The sequence below is a fragment of the Leptopilina heterotoma genome, unplaced genomic scaffold, assembly GCF_015476425.1.
Source record: "Leptopilina heterotoma isolate Lh14 unplaced genomic scaffold, ASM1547642v1 Lhet_167, whole genome shotgun sequence".
NCBI classification, from domain to species: domain Eukaryota; kingdom Metazoa; phylum Arthropoda; class Insecta; order Hymenoptera; family Figitidae; genus Leptopilina; species Leptopilina heterotoma.
In genome coordinates, this window is record NW_025110883.1 from 1,159,463 (window position 1) to 1,178,774 (window position 19,312).

A 19,312-nucleotide genomic window follows, 5' to 3' on the forward strand; every position below is an offset into this window, starting at 1 on the left:
CTACAAAGCATCAGATTTTGAATTATTCTTTAGAAAAATTTACTTATTGACACAGAGCAATGTTTGATGAATTGATGAATTATCAACATTATCTAGCAGAAATTTTGTCTTATCATTATAATTACTTATTTTTAGCCATAACAACTGAACTTGAAGAAATATTGACAACACTGACTTAATATTCGAATATTATAGCAATTTTTCAATTGCTGAAATTCCGAAGTTGACAACGCTCCAGGCACTTGTCATCTAGACCTATAGTCAAAGAGAAAAAATACCTCTGACCTACTTGCAAAAAGATACATTTATTAAAAGCTACAATCTGGGACTAACTTTTTATCTACTTTTCACTTCCTATACATTTAAATTTGAAGCTGTATTATACATTCAAAAAATTTCTGCAATTGCAGATGCTACGGAGTCTACAATTTCATCAGTAAATTACAGAAATAATAAAAACGTTTGAAAAGTGCATACAGGGTCTCACAGACCCCTTCGTGTTCCAAGGAATAAAACATAAATGATCCTCAATTTTCCAATCTTTATAAATTCACCAACAGACATATTATCTGTAAATCAAGTTATTAGTGACAAACCTCCATCTAAATTCTCAAGATGAAACTTAATTATGTTTTCTTGACAGTCAAATTAATTCTCACATCGTCAAAATTCACAGGAATTCATTTGTTGGAAGCGATCTTATGTAATAATTTACAACCAAACTGACCTCCAGTGGTAAGATACCCCATTAAATTGGTGAAGGGTGGACGGCGTGTTTCCCTATTCCCACGACCACGTGTCAAGGTGGAGGACACCTTTAGCTTGCACTTTCATGCAGCCTGTTATACCAATGTCAAGTGCAAATGAGAAATCCAGCAAAAACAAATTGACCAAATAGCAAGATGAACTCATCCCCTCGAAAAGTCAAACGATCAATCATGCGCCCCAAAGGATAAGCATAAGGAGGATAGTTATAAAGTTCACCTCAATGGATTAATGAGGGAGGAAAAATGAAGACATGGCAAAGGAATAAAAAAGGACACGATTTAAGGGTTGCCGGTAGATGGTTTGGCGTCAATAATACCCACTGACGTAATTCTATCGAGTTTTGTTATTGGAGGATGTGTCATCCAATGGGGAGAGGTCGATACGGCAGCTGGGTGGCGCGGCGCGCGCTCTCCAAAACAGGCTGAAAACTCACTCTAACTCACTCTAGCTTTATTCCTCTGTTAGCGTGATTTCGCGAGGAGTTCGTTTTGTGCGCCGCGCCAGTCAGTCCCCGGCGACCGAACCTGTATACACACACAAATACTGTGACAGAGAGAAATACGAATTAAAGAAGGGAGACAAGAATAAGGAAAGAGAGTGAAAGAGAAAGGGACTAAGGGGAAAAAAAGGGAGCGAGAAAGAAAAAAAGAGAAAGAGCGAGATAACGGTTGAGCTTCGCACTGGCGTCAGTTATTCGGCTGAACGGCTCAACTGCTAGTCGATGTTTCAAAGCGCGCCGCTCGTTTTCATTTATATGCAGTTCCTTCCTTTTCTTCGAGGTGACAGCATTTCATTCACGCGCACTTTCCCTCCAAGGATATAATTACCGATAATGACACTATTGTTGATGCTGTTTTCATTAATAGTTAAACAGTAATTTTTACTTTTTTTCTGATTTGTGTTTAGAGCGCAAGCTTCATTATTATTATTGTGATTTTGGATTATAAGTGCCGGAAACCCACAAAAAAAATAAATGTAAGTACAAAATCTCCTCGCTAAAAATTCTGTTGTTTTGAAGGGCATAAGTGAGACAAACTTCTCTTCACTCGTTAGAGGGATTTTAATTGAGAAAAATGCGCTTCTTGAGACATACGTGCTCAAGGGTAGAGCATTTTCCCAACGATTGACCTACGTTCGCTGAAAGTAGGGGTTGTAGATATACCATTACCGGCATAAAATACACGCGAAATTTATCCACTTTCAGGTCATTTTTACCTCTATAGAATGTTTCCAAGAAGTTATTAAGAAGAAGATCAATCGATATAGAAACGACCAATATTTCTTTCCATGTGAGAAATAAACCCCTCGATTTTCATTCCGGTCATGTTTCTCGTAGGGATTTTCCCGGATATCCCATTTTGATTGGAGGGAAAATGAACCTTCTTAACCCTCAACCGAAACTTACTTCCTGAATTGAAATCCATATACCATTTAGTTGAATTAAAATTTCAAAAATCATTTGACACGTCACTTTTAAATTATAATTTAAATTAAATAAAAATTTTTCTTTAAATCTTTAATTACTTTCTCAATTTTTACTGAACTTTTAAACACATTTTAACAAGATTTACAGAGCGTTTAAGATAAAATTTGAATTTACAAACTGTCTAAAGTAAAAAAGCATTTTTAAATCAAATGCTAAGAGACTGCAAATTGCAAAATTATTTTTTTCAAAAACAACTTTATACATAAAAGAAACGAAACGTGGCAGCATTTTCATTTTAACTGATCAATTGAAATTCATATTTTATCATTTTAAACATGCGTCAACATTAAATTTATTACAGTTCTTAGAACTAAACTAAAATAATGATTAAAGCTGAATGCCGGCCTTACAGTTATCGATATATGTCTCAAGTTTACAAAGTATTTTTTTATATAATTCTATTATTAAAATAATTCATAATATATGCACTTCTATTATTATATTTCATAATAGACTCTTTTACTATTGTAATTTATAATATATGCAGCTATTAAAGAACAACAAAGTTTTCAAGTCATTAGCAAAAAAACAGCAACAATACTTCATTTAAAAAATAGCACAATGTTTTTGAAAAACATGTTTTTCAAAAAAACCCACGATGTTTTGTTACATTAATAAAGATTCATACCAGAGAAAAAGGATACGACAACTTTTATGCAAAGCATTTCGCATAAAATGAAAACTAATGCGAAATAAGTAAATAAACCTTGATTAAACGTTTGACTTGAAAGTAAAAAAATTAATAGAGGTGATAATTTGAATCATTTAAATTGAGAAATATTGTCTCCATATTTTAATATTTCAGCAACATTGCAGAATTAGTAGCGACTTTGAACAAATTTTGACAATATTGCTGCAATTCTAGATGCTGTTGTACCAAAACCATAAATTTCTATCGGAACATAAATTTGTCAGAGAAGAACCAAAACCATAAATTCGTTTCGAAGTATAATGTTGTAAAGTTCAAACCAATTCGTATGTACAACATCAATTATCATCTTTTCAATGACAAGAGAACGGTTTTTTTTAACCGCAACTAAAGAAAGACAATTTTTATCTTCCTCGACTTCTTTTCTTGCGAAGAGGAAAAAAATTTTGCAAAGAATGTCATAGAAAAAAATCCATACGACACTTAACACTTATTACCCGATTTCTAACTATAACACAAGACTAATGCATAAGTCAACGAATCAGGATCTGTATATATGCGGCAAAATTACATATTATTAGTGAAAAGTGTGTCAAGTCAGTTTGAAATATATCGAGATTTACAATATCCATACGTTATTCAATACATTTTCGATATTATTTTCCTCTTTCAATTTATAAATTTCCACAGCAAGTTTCCTATGTAATGTAATCAGAATTTCCGCAGCCAAAGTTTACTTTACTAAAGACTGCAATTACTAAAATTGAAACTATATATTATCTTCTGATTTTATTTAAAGTATACACGATTTCCTGATTTTATTCAAACTATATGATCTATTTCCTGATTTTCTCTAAATAATTTTCTTCTAATTACTAAATAAATTCTAAATAAGGGAAGACTATACGTAATAAATAGCGTGGGTTTCAATATGAAATGCACGTCTAATATGTGCGAGTGATTAAATGAAATGAAGTGGAGGATATAAATTACTCTCTAAAGGGGCTGATTGTCAAATCTTCGAATTTACAACACACTTGTAAATATACGCACTTCATGTGTCTATTTAAATACACGACATCGTTAAAAGGATGATTGGACAGAAAAGGCCCTGGAGTATTTGCTATTTTATTTTTAAGAACACGTCATCTTTCATGTGCATTTAAGTTTTGTGGCGATTCTGTTGTCACACAGGATCTGGAATCTTAATTAAAACCTTAACAATTTTCAATGATGTCATCCAAAAACGACCCTTTTCGACACAAAAAAGATTCGTTTAAATTCCTTTGCAAATACAAAAAAAACCAACAGAATCTAAGTCCTAAAATTCAATTCACCAAAGATTTTTTTTAGGAAACGAAATAGTCCTCCATCATAATTATCCATCTTGTTACTTCATATTAAATGTATAAAGAATATCCTTGTTTTTGTAATACAATTTCTCAAAATTATAGGTATTATATTGTTTTCTCAAGGTATTATGTACAGTTTCTGCTAGAGTGTTATAAAAATTAAATGATTCAAACATAAATTCACGTTAAGTTTCTTTCGTGACGCCGCTTTTGTATATGACATTATGCTGAGCGTGCGATTCGAGCAAAATAAAAGAACCAAAAAAAACATTTTATGGGATGGCGACGCATGAGGAAAACAGTGATGAGGTGTGCGTTGTTCAGAAATGAAAAGACGAAAAAAAAATCTCCCTCAGGACACCCCCACTACTAATGTCCGTCTGTTTGTGGTACAGTGTATAAAACAGTTTGGTACACAGATACATCCAGTCAAGAAGGTCAATACTAAAGGCCAATGTCTTCCTACAACAATACAAACTTTATTTTCTAAAAGCAGAAATTTCGTCATAATAAAAATGAAATAACTCAATTTTCACCCTGATTAATATTGCAAACGATAATTGAACAATTTGTACCATTTATCGTAACAAAAATTAGTTACGTTCCAATTGATTCTAAATGATTCTAAATGTGGCTAAAAGATTTAATAAATGTTTCTAAACGATAATAAATGATTAGAAATTATATTCATAGATTCATTATCAATGACAAAACTAATTTGTAATTTATAGACCAGAGTAGTTGATATATGTATAACTAATTGTACTACAATCTAGATATTGTACTCTAGGTACTGATATATCACTGACCATTCTACAACGTAATAACGTCTACAGACCGAATTACTCAAATTAAGTGAAATGAAGAATTATCATTTCCATCTATTGTCTTCATTAACGTCAAAAATTACAGAGAAACTTTATTATTTTTTTTAGTCGGATATTTAACGAATCCGACGAATCCGTTAAAACAAGAATAAAACCGGATTGCCTTCTTGATCAACAATAACTCAGAAACATTTTCGAAAAAAAATGTATACAGAATTTTAATAATATGTTACTAGCGTCTGACTATCTTTTTTTTGTATAGCTCCTCGAGCTGAAAGTTTTAATGATCATCAAAAGGATGTAAAATAAAAATTTTTCAAAGAACTATACAAAAGTACAGTTAAATATTAAAGAGAGTGTCATTAAACAAGAGTCATCAGAAAAGTCAAAAAAATTAGAGAAAAATTTAGAAATACATATTTAAAAATATTTTTACAACTACAGATAAATAATCACTAAATGTGTATCAAGAAAATACCGAAATAACACCAAAAGAAGAAATGAATAATTTGAGATGTGACCTTGCGATCAAATATCTCGTAAACTGATGCGTGAGTAGAGAGTTGTAATAAACTTAATTACTACACGTGTATACGTAAATAAAAATTTATTTCTACATAACGACAGAACAAGCAGTGAAGAGTATTCCTATAATTGAAAGCAAATTTAAATATTTCTTCTTTTTCTAAAATGGAAAAATACATCTCTCTCTTTCTCGATAAATGAACCTTTTACGAACGCATACACACTTATCGTAACATGCTGCACTTGATGTCGCTCGTAAAATTCCAATATACACTCTACAGGTGTATCCAGTCAATAGGATTATAGTTACATACTTGATGCATGTCGATTATTAGGTAATAGATTCCTGGTCGGGTTTATATTAATCGACCCCGATGAGCTTAATAAATATGACATCATTATCACCAAGTTATGACTGGGCTTTTAACCTGCTGTGTGTTCTGATTTCCCCGATGCAATCTGCACCATCATTCAACACTCAAAAGCGGTCTTTTTTTCAAAAGGTGTACAGATTTTCCATTAATACTCAAACAAAACAAAAAATACACACAGTCTCAAGCTAAAACACTGTATAAGAAAAAGGGATGATGCAGCATTATGTGATTGATAATCGAGATGATAGAATTCCAAACGAGGATAAGATTTTCCGAACAAATAAATCATCGAAAGATGAAATCAAAATCAGTGCCACGATAACAAAAAACAAAATATAAATAATAGTAATGTGTTGGATATTATTTTATTGTCTGGTTGAAACAAGTGAATTTCAATATTAGACTTTCACGCTTATGGAAGAAAACAGCTGTTCCATCAAGGCAGGAACTAATGAAACCAGAAACCGTTTACCTGCCTAATGGAACACCTGACCGCATCTCTAAATGTCACAAACTGGCTTCAATATTACGTAAAATGTGTATACACTTTAGAGTCACTGAACTATTAGATCATTTGGAATTTCATTACTAAAATTATAATAAGTAGACCGAGTCGACTTAACCCTTAGAAAATTAATTTCCATCTCGATTACGTTTTCTCGTTTTTAAAGCAGATGATGGTAAAAAGACGCTACATGGCACTATCATTATGCTACTGAGTATCATTCAAGATGATGCAAAATTTTATTATACTCTCCCGTACAATCTAGATGTTACTCCATATACAATCTGCGTTGTAACTGATACAATCTAAATTACTGTCTGTATTTCTATCACTCAAAATGTTTACCAGTATCATCATTATTCTAGTAAACATATTTTTCTCTACTCTTCTCACAGAATCATAAAATTGAACAATGTAGAAAATACAAAAATTTAAAATAACAAAACAAAATCTCCAAATATTTCTTACAGCATATCTGCTATTTTATTACACTTCTCACAAGTGCGTGTAAAAAATAAAAGAAATGTTACAGAAAAATATAAAAGACGAGAGACAAGATTTTCCAATACGCGTGTGCCTATTTGGTCAACTTTTCTCGTAAATTTTCAATACACCATTCGTAGAATTGCGACGTTAAAAAGTTGAGAATAGAGCCAGAGGCGGTCCCATTCATAGCAACTGCTTTTCAACACACAATTCACGCAGGTAGTCCACCCCACTAAATTTCTCATAATTCATTTTCATAGAAAATGAGAGAGAGAAAGAGGGAGTAACGTGTGTTTGTGTATCATTGACAGGAAGTTTCAAAATTCCCGTTCTTAAACATTCATTTTTTGCAAATCATTTATCATTTATCAATGTATCATTAAATTTTAATGTTCATTCAATCAAAGTTCTTTAGAGAAAAACTTTTTCATTTAGAGAAAATACAAAAAAAATATTAAAATCACAATAACACAAAAATTTATCATGAAATGTTGCAATTAGCAAATTTTTAATAATCCTAATATCAATAGAAAAGTATTTAATGATGACGAAACAAAAATTAAAATCCACTACATTTGACTGTAGCAGAAAGAAAAACCTGAAGGATGCCTTTAGATAATTTTCAAAGTGCATTTCTCTCTCAAGAATATACAATTACCTAACACATAAACTGTAAATACGTTTTTACCAATATAATTATATTGGTAAAGAGTTTCTAATTACTAAGTCAAAAGCTATATCTCTATATAATTTCTCAATTAAAGAATCTTGATATTTACTGACACTACATAATACCATCGCTTTTCGTGACCGTTAGGAAAAACATATTTATGTGATTTATTTATCGAAAATAATTTTCAAAATTCTTTTCTAAAAAGCAACTTTAAGAAAATAACGGAAAATTATATTTGAAAACAAATTATCATTTGAAATTTAATTAAAACCACCTGAAAAATTACCCTTTTCAAATACAAATATAATATCAAAAAGAAAAAAAAAATCGAAAGATGCTATAAATTCCAACCGCGAGATAGTGCAACGAGGATATAAATCAGTAAACATCATTGAATCAATAAAACCAGTTAAAGAAATAGTTAATGAAAAGAAAAGAAGAGCGTATGAATCACAGTGAAAATTAATCCCCGTACGTTGAAGAAGGTATGGACATTACATAATAAAAAGATAAACATCTCTGTTCACTACATTTCTTCAGTGGTAAGCGATCAAAAGAAAAATAAAAAAAGATTCTTACAATGATTATAGAAACGTGCGTATTGCTGCATTATAGACATTTCTTTCCTTCTGCAATGAAAAGGGTAATTGGCAAGGTTAACTTCCATCTGTCTCAGTTACATCTCTTAATATATTGTATATGTATCTCCCTTTTCTTCCTGCGGTCAAATTATTCTCTTCACGTTGCGGTCATTACCACCTCTATATGTAAACGCGACTTGCTTACACAGCTAATCAGCAATTAATTTAAGAATTGCTCATCATTAAACACACAAATTATGTTTCAGCTGACTTATAAAAAAATAATAGGTTCAACAACTAAATTACCTTCAGGAAGCGCATTATAATTGAGTCATTATATTTCTGACATTGAACTGCGCACTTTATTTATGAAGCAAAATTATTTCGGCTGAATCATTGAATTTAAGGAACTGCACGGAAATTATTACGAGAATAGATTGCAGACATATGTATATATAGAACGTGATATAAGCCAATGAGATGTGATTCTAATACAGGAACTTGCTCTTGAATTCATCAAGTACAATTTTCAACTAACAGCGTGATACTATTATTGCATCATTGCAAATTGTATAGGGGGGTCTTATCATTTTTGCAAAATGCATTGTCCTTTCAATGAGGACATTACAAAATTTAGCTGACAATAAAGAGTTATAAAATACCTTACGAACACTATATTATCTGCTCTTTATAAGACTTTGTACAAAACACCGGTGTAGAAATTTTTACAATCTAAACTTCAGATGACAAATACCCTAAGAGAAATAGATAATAGAAAGATGCTACCTCATACAATCTGTATTGTGATTGAACGAATCTAGACTAATGTCCGTATATGCAGCACTAAACATCAGTACCTTCGTTTATCCACTATATTTTCCCCACGTACATAATTATACTAACTTATAATTTGTCATCATGAATTAGTCCACAATAATGCTGGCACATTACCCAACTAAATACTTTCTCATTATGACGAGTCTTCAATTCATACAGGTGTAAACATGTGCTCTTGAAATAAATTACTCTAAAGAAAAAACTGTGTCATCTGTATTTAAACACGTGTGGTGAATAAAAATGCGTGGGTGATATTAAAGGAAAGAGTTTTTTTCTCAAAGTAATCAACCCTTATCTCTCCTCTTTTCTATTCTCTCATTCTTTTTTCTCTCTTTGCATATTTAAAATCCAAGCAAACATGTGGAAGGGAAAACAATTGTCGTAATACTCTTGAGATGTACGAAAGGTACATACATTCTTTTCGCGTAAAGTTGATCGCACGCACATGCGTGCCAAGGAAGCGTGACCACAATGCGAAAGTGCTTCTCGATTTAAGGCTGCTGCAAGCAGGGGGTTATCATGGTAACGCTGTCCGCGCTGTCAGTGCAAGCGAGGAAAATCGATACAACCCTCATTTGATATGCCGCGTACTGAGGGCATACTCTATCTATACTGACTTTCTCCTGCAGCATACCAATATGAATGACATTTTTACATTACGTGATCCTGGCATTATCTCCTTCTCAACAAACATGTTCCTTTATGCTTATATTCAATCTCAACAAAACTAAAACAAAAAGTTTCTGCTCTTCGAAACTCGACTAAAAAGTTCACTAAAAAATAACATTAAAAGATCTATTATACTTCTACTATACTACTACTACTTCTATTGCTACTACTATGTCTACTCGATCAAAGATCTAAATCCTGCCGACTTTTAGTATCCATCATGATCGAATCTTCTAGTACATCTAGTACAGAAGATAATACAAATATTTACTGCAACAATAATCGCCAAATGATTGATAAAACTTTATTATTATTTAAAAGACCGAGAGAGAATAATCGCGAGTTTAATGAATAAAGATGAACGCTTGAGTACTCTTCATGTGCGTCTAGACGGTCGCTAATCAAATGCAGCCTGAACGAGTAAATGTGCACGAACCACTCATGTGATAATAAGCCTTCCAGTGATTTACCCCCAGAGATCAATATTGTGATTTTCCGTCATTAGATCCTTGAATCAACAATATATGATGATATTCACTTCCCTAAGCCCTTAAGCATTTCACTTTGCTTATGTATCTTTAAACCTAAAGGTAGACTAAACACCGCCACATTGAGTATCATGTTCTCCCCAGAGTTCATATGCAAACTCAAAAGCGTGAACGTGTTCGTCCCTAATGAGAGCACAAGCCACTTGAGTAAAGTCTTACACTTTTCTTTTCTTCAATACCACATCACATGTCTTCAGAGAGAAAAAAAACCATACACAAGTTTATTGACCGATAAAGATTAGCTCGTCAGAAATAAATTGGATTATAAATTCTAATTAGGCTCGGAAGATAAAGAATTAAAAATATATTTTTTAATGTTAGTAATATTGTGGCTAATTAATTGCGCAAAATATGTTAATGTTGGGATACATAAGGAAATGAGTAGAACTTAGGGTACGAACAGTTCCGCTTTATTTGAATCTATAGATAGTAGTTCTTCAAAGGAATCGATGGTAGAAGTAGGCCATTTCCTTTCTTTCTCCCTTGAAAATTTCGACACGATGTTAGTTTGTCTTTTATATTAAAAAAAAAAAAAAAAAAAAAAAAAAAAAAAAAAAAAAAAAAATGAATGCTTCCGTGGCAAGATGATTTAATACCGCTTTCAATTAATTCCCGGCAATGAGATATAGTCGCAAGGTCACTAGGACACAACCACAAATGCAATAAAGACCAAAATTGCAAAAATCTTTTCATTAAATTAATCTTGATTACACACTTAACCAATAACTTTAAAAATAATTTGATACTTCCACAAGTAATTGAAGAATCTAGTCGACAAAAAATCATGCGGAAGAATTATTGTTATCACAAGAAGAATCAAATCTACTTTTCAGCTCGCTTTCCAGAAATACCTGGTATAGGATTATTAGTATTTAGGATGTGATAACGGTTAAGTGATTACATAAGGAACAAAAAACCGAAATAAAGAGTGATGCAATAGGCGCATGATGATTATTTGAGAACATAAGTGAACAGGTTTCTACGCTCATGATACTCTCGACTGCTCGTAAAAATATACTCACAGTAACAATAACCATTGCGAGAAGTAAAAATATGCAGACGAAAAAAGCAAATTCATATACATATATCCGATAAGAAACTGAAAACCGGTTAGAAGAGCATTTGGTTTAAGTACTTTTGCCACCTTTTATTTTGTCCTCATTTGTAAGCCTTTTAGCTTTTAATGCCTTACGAGAATCGCTGCACACAAATGTTTAATAAATAGTAATTCGTGACATAAGTAGCTTAGCATCTAATCTGTAAATCACTTTTGCAGTTCTACTCAAGTATTTAACCTACAACCATCCAAACTTTTATCTCATTTTATCTATCATCTTCTAACTTTTTATCTATTATCTTTTAACTTTCATCTTGATCTATCAATTTATTTCATTTTTATCTTATCATTAATCCTTTTCCACAATAAAAAGTGATAACAAAATTTCTCAATTTACAATTTTCCTTCTCAAAAATTTAGAACCATTACAAGTGGAAAAATCAAAAGTAAAACATTTTATTTTATACTTTACAATTAAAGGTTTAACCTAGAGAATAGAAACCAATTATCAATAGCTAACTACAAGGGAATTAGTAGTTCACACGTGTATAATTGATTTGCGAATTATCCAAGCGAATAAACAACATCTGTTAGCTCGGGAGAGTTGAAACTATATATATTGATTCAATGACATTAATTCAGCTCATTCAGATAGCTTTCTACATACATCCTCCGCAAAATCAAGTTCATCGAAATGAAACATTTTTTAATGATCTCTTCCTATAAATATATATACATAACATAGGTGTCGGAACTTCGACAATTCAGAAACAAAAGCCTCGCGCATTTCCTCAATGAATGAAAAAACAACAAGCCCTACCGGAAACATTGAAGGGGTAATAAAATTCAGCCAACCAGTAAAAAAATTTACTTGGAAATAAGTGAATTCTTTTTTGCCACTGTCTAATTATCCAATAAACCATCTCTCAGTTCGTCATACTTCAAGCATTCCACAAAAAAAACAAAAATGCTCCGACAAATAAAAGGTGTCAACCATACCCTGATCGAAGTTTGCGGAAACGGATATGCCACCCACGTTTATGTCAATCAGAAATAGGCTTCCTTCCGTGCTACCAAGAAGTAACTGATGACTGAGTCAAGGAATCTATGGGACGTGACACGACCTTGCTATAATATCGTTTCGGATCGCAAATTTTGCATCATGTTCACGAATTATTGTCAAATGCCAATAAGAACGAGAAATGTCAAATTAGGTCCAAAATATATAAAAGTTCTTGTCAAATAATATATATTCCTAAGGATTACTAAACACGGAACAAAATAAATTTCATGAACCAAGGGGGTTCAATGTCTCCGCAAATAAAATTTTATTTCCTCATTCTTATCATATCAACGAAATAATTAAGTTTCGTAAAAAAATATTATTTACACCCTCATATACTTTTTTTCTTGAAATTTTATGCTAATATATCTTTTCGACACGCAACCAACATCTTAATTAAACATGCGACAGCAGAAAGTACAAGTGAATGTATAGAAAAACTGGATTGAATAAGAGTATACAAGAAGTACACCCGCGAGAAAGGGGGAAAAAAGAACAATTTGTACTGTTATATTTTTGCACAGTTCAAGTTCAACAAATGAATTGAATCTCGTAATAAGGTCGAGTTAACCGTACAAGGTTGAGAGAGTATAACATCACAAAAACTCATTTACAGTTATGCAAGATGAATTGCGTGCGAGTATATAAATAAACTTGATAACATTTCTTCCTCTATTATTGAAAAAAATAAAATTCACTAATGCGTACAATTAGTATATTATTCTTTTTCACAAGACTTTATTGGGGGAGAAATTTTCTTTTTCTTTTTTTTCTCAACACGCACGTAAATTTATCAAACTGATAAATCGGCTGGTTTTCTCTATGTATACTAAATACATGTACCTTTCCTAACGGAAGTGCAAGCGCGCGAGAGTGTTTTAGAGAAGGAGATCCTGTTACTTCTAAAGATAATCTTGGACTCAATTAATGTTGAAAATACGTTATGGTCTGTAAGCAGATACAGTATTATCTTTTAAGTCGAGTCATCAACTACCAGGATCTCCTATATACAAGATATAGAAAATGTGACAATAAAGCGTAAATTAATTCGTAATAATAAAACAATATGTATGTTTTTTTGCGCAAAGGAAGAAACAAACAGAAACGAGAGAATGGAATAAAGAAGAGAAAATTGCTAAGTAAAAAAACATGTTAGGATTTTAGATTAAAAATAATTATCCTGCTTTTCCCAGGTAGTATTTATTCTCTTGAGAATTCTATTACAGTTAAGTGATTATTTCTTTACTTTCTAAGGCATTCATCATTTCGTTAAATATAAAATACCAAACATTCCGAATTTAATATTACATTTGAACTCAAATTATGATTAAAGAATATAATAAATTCCGTAACGTCTTGCAGCAACATTATCCTCAGTAATCAAATTAAATGTTTACACATAAACATGTTATTATTTCAGTTTTCCTGAATTGTAAATATTAATTCTTGTACAGTTGAAAAAATTTAATCAAAATTTTTGTTTCAGATGGCGAGGCATCTACCAGCCCTACTATTAGCAATCTCAACTCTCCTACTGTCTGTGTCAGCGGATAGTTCGGTTCATACAATGTCCAAGTATCATCAACTGATCACGTCAACCACTCTAAATTGGTTGCCTCACACTCATTATACAGCCACAAGTGAAGAGATTGTTATTGGCAGTTTTGAAGGTTAGCAACCACAAATAAAAATACATCGAACCCTAAACATTTACTATCATCTGCAATTTGCATTTTTAAATCCTACCATCTTAACTTTTTACCGTTCAAATTTGTAAATTTCATCCATTTTTCTTTTTCAATCTATAAATAATCCGTTTAGCAACCTGAAATCCTCTCAACAACATTATCTTTGTAATTAATAAATAATACATTAAATAGTAAAGTAAATACAGATTGAATTACAAATGGAAAATTTGTAGAAAAAATCAATTAATTTCATTCCATTATCTAACTCCTAATTGAAAATCAAAAAGAACCTGTTGAATGTTACCTAATGAATTTGTAAACAAAGAAAAAATTTAATCAATCAAAAGGAATTCTCACAATTGAAAATATATTTCCAACAATATATCCTTTTCGTATCTATTTCCCACTATATTAAAGAACAAAGTAAAATTCCCTCTATGAAGTTGGAAGTCACCGGACGTTCCACCTTTTTGCACTTAGAACACGATCTGCATGAGGAAACAGAATATCTTCTCAAATATCAGCTTTTGAGGATCTAAGTTTCCAGTTTAGCTTAAAGGAACATCAAGAGGCTTGTAGTAAAAAATAATATACATTCGTAATCACTCTTAGAGACTTAAGGATGTTCCCTAAAATAAAACAATATAAAGAATAGAAGAATATAAATACCCCAAAAATATGTCACAGGAAAATATCCGAAATATCTATTGTCTTTAGCAAAATTTTCTATTTTAAAAAAATGTTTCTTTCAGATTCTTCAAAAACCATTTACGTGTGCAGAGCTTTACATAATGGAATTTATGTGACCGGCAGTATGAAAGAAGGTGAAGAGGGATGCTTGGTTACTTCCCTGAGCATTGTAAAATTGTACAACAAATATGATCTTTTACAAAATATTGACAGTGCAGCTCGCGTCAGTTGGGTATACTGGGATAAATACAAAGAAATTCCAGTTGGCGCAGTTTCACCGTCGAATGCCGAAAATTACTTTGTAGCACGACACATTGTTGATGGAGTAAATTCGCAATTTGATTCCTATGAACAAATGCATTACATTGGAACACTGAATACCAAAGATGGACTTGGAAAAATTACCTACACAAAGAAGGTTAGATACTTGTTTTCTTTTTGAAAAAACTAATTCTTTCTTTTTATAAAAGCAAAAAACGACACCGCCTTTCAAGTACAACTTTTATATCAATCAATTAAAATTTAAAAAGAAGAAACTAATTCCAAATAAAATAATATTTTTGTGTATAAAACTTTTAAAAAATAGATGTATAAAATAATTATTAAAAGAGATGAGCCATCAAAGCAGATTAAAGTGAGACCTTCTACTCGCCACCCACTTTTTCTACCTCGATCAACCCCTCTTTACCTTGAAACAGAAGGAAAACCTGTAATTTATTAAAAATACTAAAAGGATCGACTTTTCCACGCGTCCTTGCAATGCCCTTTTTCAAGACTATATAAACATTTTTTCCCATCTATTAATTTTTTTTCTACACCCCATATCTCTTAATAATAGTTTTCTTCCATTTATTGCATTTTTGAAATTTTGAATTCATTACAACATTCTAGAACTCGACCTAAATTTTACAAATAATAAAACAAATTTTTGTTTTCCAGGATGGTACAGAAGGATCAACGGAAAGTGGTCAAATTCTTGTGGAAACTGAACCATTTAGTTATGCATTAAATTCCGTGAAACTGAATTTTATTAAAAGACGAGAGAAGAAACGTGAAAGAAGAATGTTGGGAACAGCAACCCTAACTAATACCGGCTCAGAACCAGGAAAAGTGGATGAGGCATTCACGTACTCGTACAATTATACACAGTACTGGGGTCAGGGTCACGCTATTCTCAAAGGCCTCAATACTTCAATAACACTTCTAAATAAAACAAAATTACCCGACATTGTTTGGGGTATTCCCGAAAGTAAAGTTCAAGTTGATGTCAAAACGTAAGTACTTTTTTTAAATGTACATTCAATTTAATTAAATTTATATATTTACTATCCCTGAAAGTTAATAATCCTACTAAACTATAAGTCGGAAAAGAAATTATACTATAAAATCAATATAGAACTAAAACTACTTTACCGACTAGAAATATTTCATCTCTTGTAAAATCAATTCTTTTTAGAAATTCTATAATTCGAAATTTTAATTATTATAACTTTGATTTATTTAATTTTTAATCAACAGTGTGGAGTATTATTTGGAACCAGGGACGGGAATTAATGTGACACTACTTGGGAACTACACAGACTTGGAGGTGCCATTCAGTGCAAAATTGGTAGCGGTTTATGACGACGGCGCAGATAAAGTACGTTCAATAAGCGGTGTACGTCAAGAAGAAACAATGCTCGACGTTAGGCCAATATTTAGTCCAGTTTTCTTCCTAAATAATAATAGTCTAGTTCCTACAACTGTACCACCACCAACGACGACGTCGACGACAACAACAACAACCACCACCACAACAACCACGACAACAATTGGTCCAGAATCAATAATAATGACAAAAGATATGCCTAAAATGGAGAGTTCAAATTCGGAAAAAGAAGACGAAAACATGATAATACCACCAAGAAAAGGTGATGGCGCAAATATGCAAAACGATGACGGAGGACCTCTATCATTAAAAAACAAAATAGACGGCGATCATTCAATGTCAAACATATGTCTACCAAATCTCTTAACGATAACGATAACAATAGTCATTTCCTATATTAGAATTACGTGAAGAAACAAATTTCTATTTTTCATTTAATCCTCTAGAATGCATTTTACAATAGCCCTTTATAGCATCGTAGAGTATTGTCAATGAAAAGCAAAAAAAAAAACAAACAAAAAAAGGAAAAAACACAAAGAAATCTATAAATAAATATATATATATATTTACGTATCACTACTTTCAACTATAAGTGATACATCGCAAAATTAAAAGTGACAAACTCTTTGGCTATGTTAATGTATACAGAAATTGTATACCAAAACATAAGCTTGCCTTTTTTAAAAAGAAAAAAAGAATCCTTAAAACACAAAGTATAGTTGTAAAAATTTAGCGTAGAAAAAAATAAGATCTATAAAAAAAATGACAAAGAGCTAGTCTCAAAAGAAGTATTAAGTATACTACATCAGCCAAGACAAAAACAAAAAAATCCCCCAGGATTTAACAAACAAAAAAAAATCGTTACATTCCGTCTTGTGCTAAATTATGACGGTTCTAATGCCTTCTTCGTCAAGATTGTCTTGTCCTCCGGTCTATAGAAGAAAATAATTTTCTTTATATAACCAAATACCTTCTAAATAATATTGCCTTCCTTGAAGGGAGCCTAAAAAAGCACAAAAAAATTCAGATATTGCTTTTTCTCTATAAAAAACAAAACATTCTACTTCATTTGGGAGAAGAAGATGAAAAAAAATAAAGATTCGTAAACTATTATTATAGCCATGCTATATTTTTGAGAATGCAGTATAATTTTAGAAGTTTGTAAGGTTTGTAAAAGTAGCATGTAAGCGACTTGTAGGGCTATAGGGCTTGTAAATTTTTTTTTGTTTTCTAAAAAGATGAAACAGTGCCGGCGCTATAATGAATTTGACGAATATAGCTCAAAATATAGCGCGATATTTGAGATTTGTTGTTGCTTTTCGGTATTTAAATATTTTAGAGGGGGGGAAATAGAGAGAAAAAAGAAGTGAATAAAAAAAAGTTGATACGATATTTTTGACATACTGTCGCGATATGCACGAAGGCACTGATATGTATATACAATGTGACTGAAGAGTCTTAAATAGGTGTATTAAATTGTTAATATATAATTATTTAATGATTTATCGTTTTTTACACAGAGTGTAGATTAAAAAAAGTTGTAATTTGTAATTTTTTTCATTATTATGTTTAAATCTCCTATTAAAATATGTAATATTGTGTTTTTGACTTCCTCGAGAGCAAGTAGGAATTTATATTATTGCGTTAAAATTAATTTATATTAAGTTTTATCATTAAAATGAAAAAAAATAAGGATAACATTCCAATAAGTACCATTTTATCATTAAAAAAAACAACGTGATGCCTTACAAAAAGACATTGCTGCTTTATATCAATTTTTAGCTTGTATAGAAAGAGTAAAATTTTGTGAAGCTAATGAAAATTTACGATATCTTCGAGATAGGTGAAGGATGACCGACGTATTAATAGAAATAAGGTTTCTAAATATTTTTCATATCATTTTACGTATGAGAATTTATTATTATTAATATTATTATTATTAATCGGATCATACCAAGCGTTATTCGTTTCCTCTAATCAATAAGGACGAATAATTTTTGCAAACCTGTAGCAATGGAAATATTAATGAAAAAAAAGAAAACTACCTCTAAACAAAAAACAAATAAGATGATTAAGAAGAAGAAGAAGCGATTCATTTTGCAGCTTTACCGAAGAATTATTAAAATATTGTTCACAAAATGTATATCCAAAGTATCTCTACAACTCTGTAATATAAAATACAAAGACGAAAATAAATAATACAATAGCACCCTTATGCTTTTTCAAAACCAGAAAAATAAAATTGTTTTCATAATTCTAACCAATATTGCAATACTTCAAAACAATTGACTAAATCACATAATTAATTGATTTCTTGGTAATAATATTGCTACAAAGAACCAATCAATCACCTGAGAAGACACTTGAGAAAATTATGAACTTAGAACGACTTTAATTTTAATTCAAACTAATAATCAGAAATAAATTCACTCTACAGACAACATGTTTTAATTGTATTATATATATATTTTAATTTGACATTCGTAAATTTATTCACCACTAACAAACCTTAATTAAAATTTATTTAACATTTGTAAATTTATTCACTACAGACGACCTTAATTTTAATATTAAAAATACCGCTAAACCAACATTTTTCTAAACTTCAATCTTAATCATTTTTTTCAAATTACCAAATCCAATAATTAAAGGTAATTCATAGATTTAAATAAATATAAATAAATTAAAATTTTTATCTTTATTTTTAATGCAAAAAGATATTTAATTTAAAATACTGCTAAAATTTCGAACGTTTCATGAAACAAAATTTATATTAAATCGAAATAAATTTCTATTTCTATTTAAAAGAATTTTTATTTAATCAAAATCAAATTAAAATGAAACTTTATATAATAGATTGTTTATTTTACCAATAAATTTTTATTT

General features: G+C 30.9%; 2 protein-coding genes across 2 annotated transcripts in view; one reads left to right on the forward strand and one right to left on the reverse strand.

Moving 5' to 3' along the window:
• LOC122499327 (mitoguardin) overlaps window positions 1–19,312 on the reverse strand; it is a 31,058-nt gene that overhangs the window by 10,596 nt on the left and 1,150 nt on the right. The window lies entirely within an intron of this gene.
• Window positions 1,216–18,635, forward strand: LOC122499328 (protein unzipped). Its single transcript, XM_043607612.1, has 5 exons — window positions 1,216–1,743; window positions 13,887–14,070; window positions 14,841–15,196; window positions 15,718–16,052; window positions 16,297–18,635. The coding sequence occupies exons 2-5, from the start codon at window positions 13,887–13,889 to the stop codon at window positions 16,835–16,837; spliced, it is 1,416 nt and encodes a 471-aa protein (XP_043463547.1). The 5' UTR covers window positions 1,216–1,743; the 3' UTR covers window positions 16,838–18,635.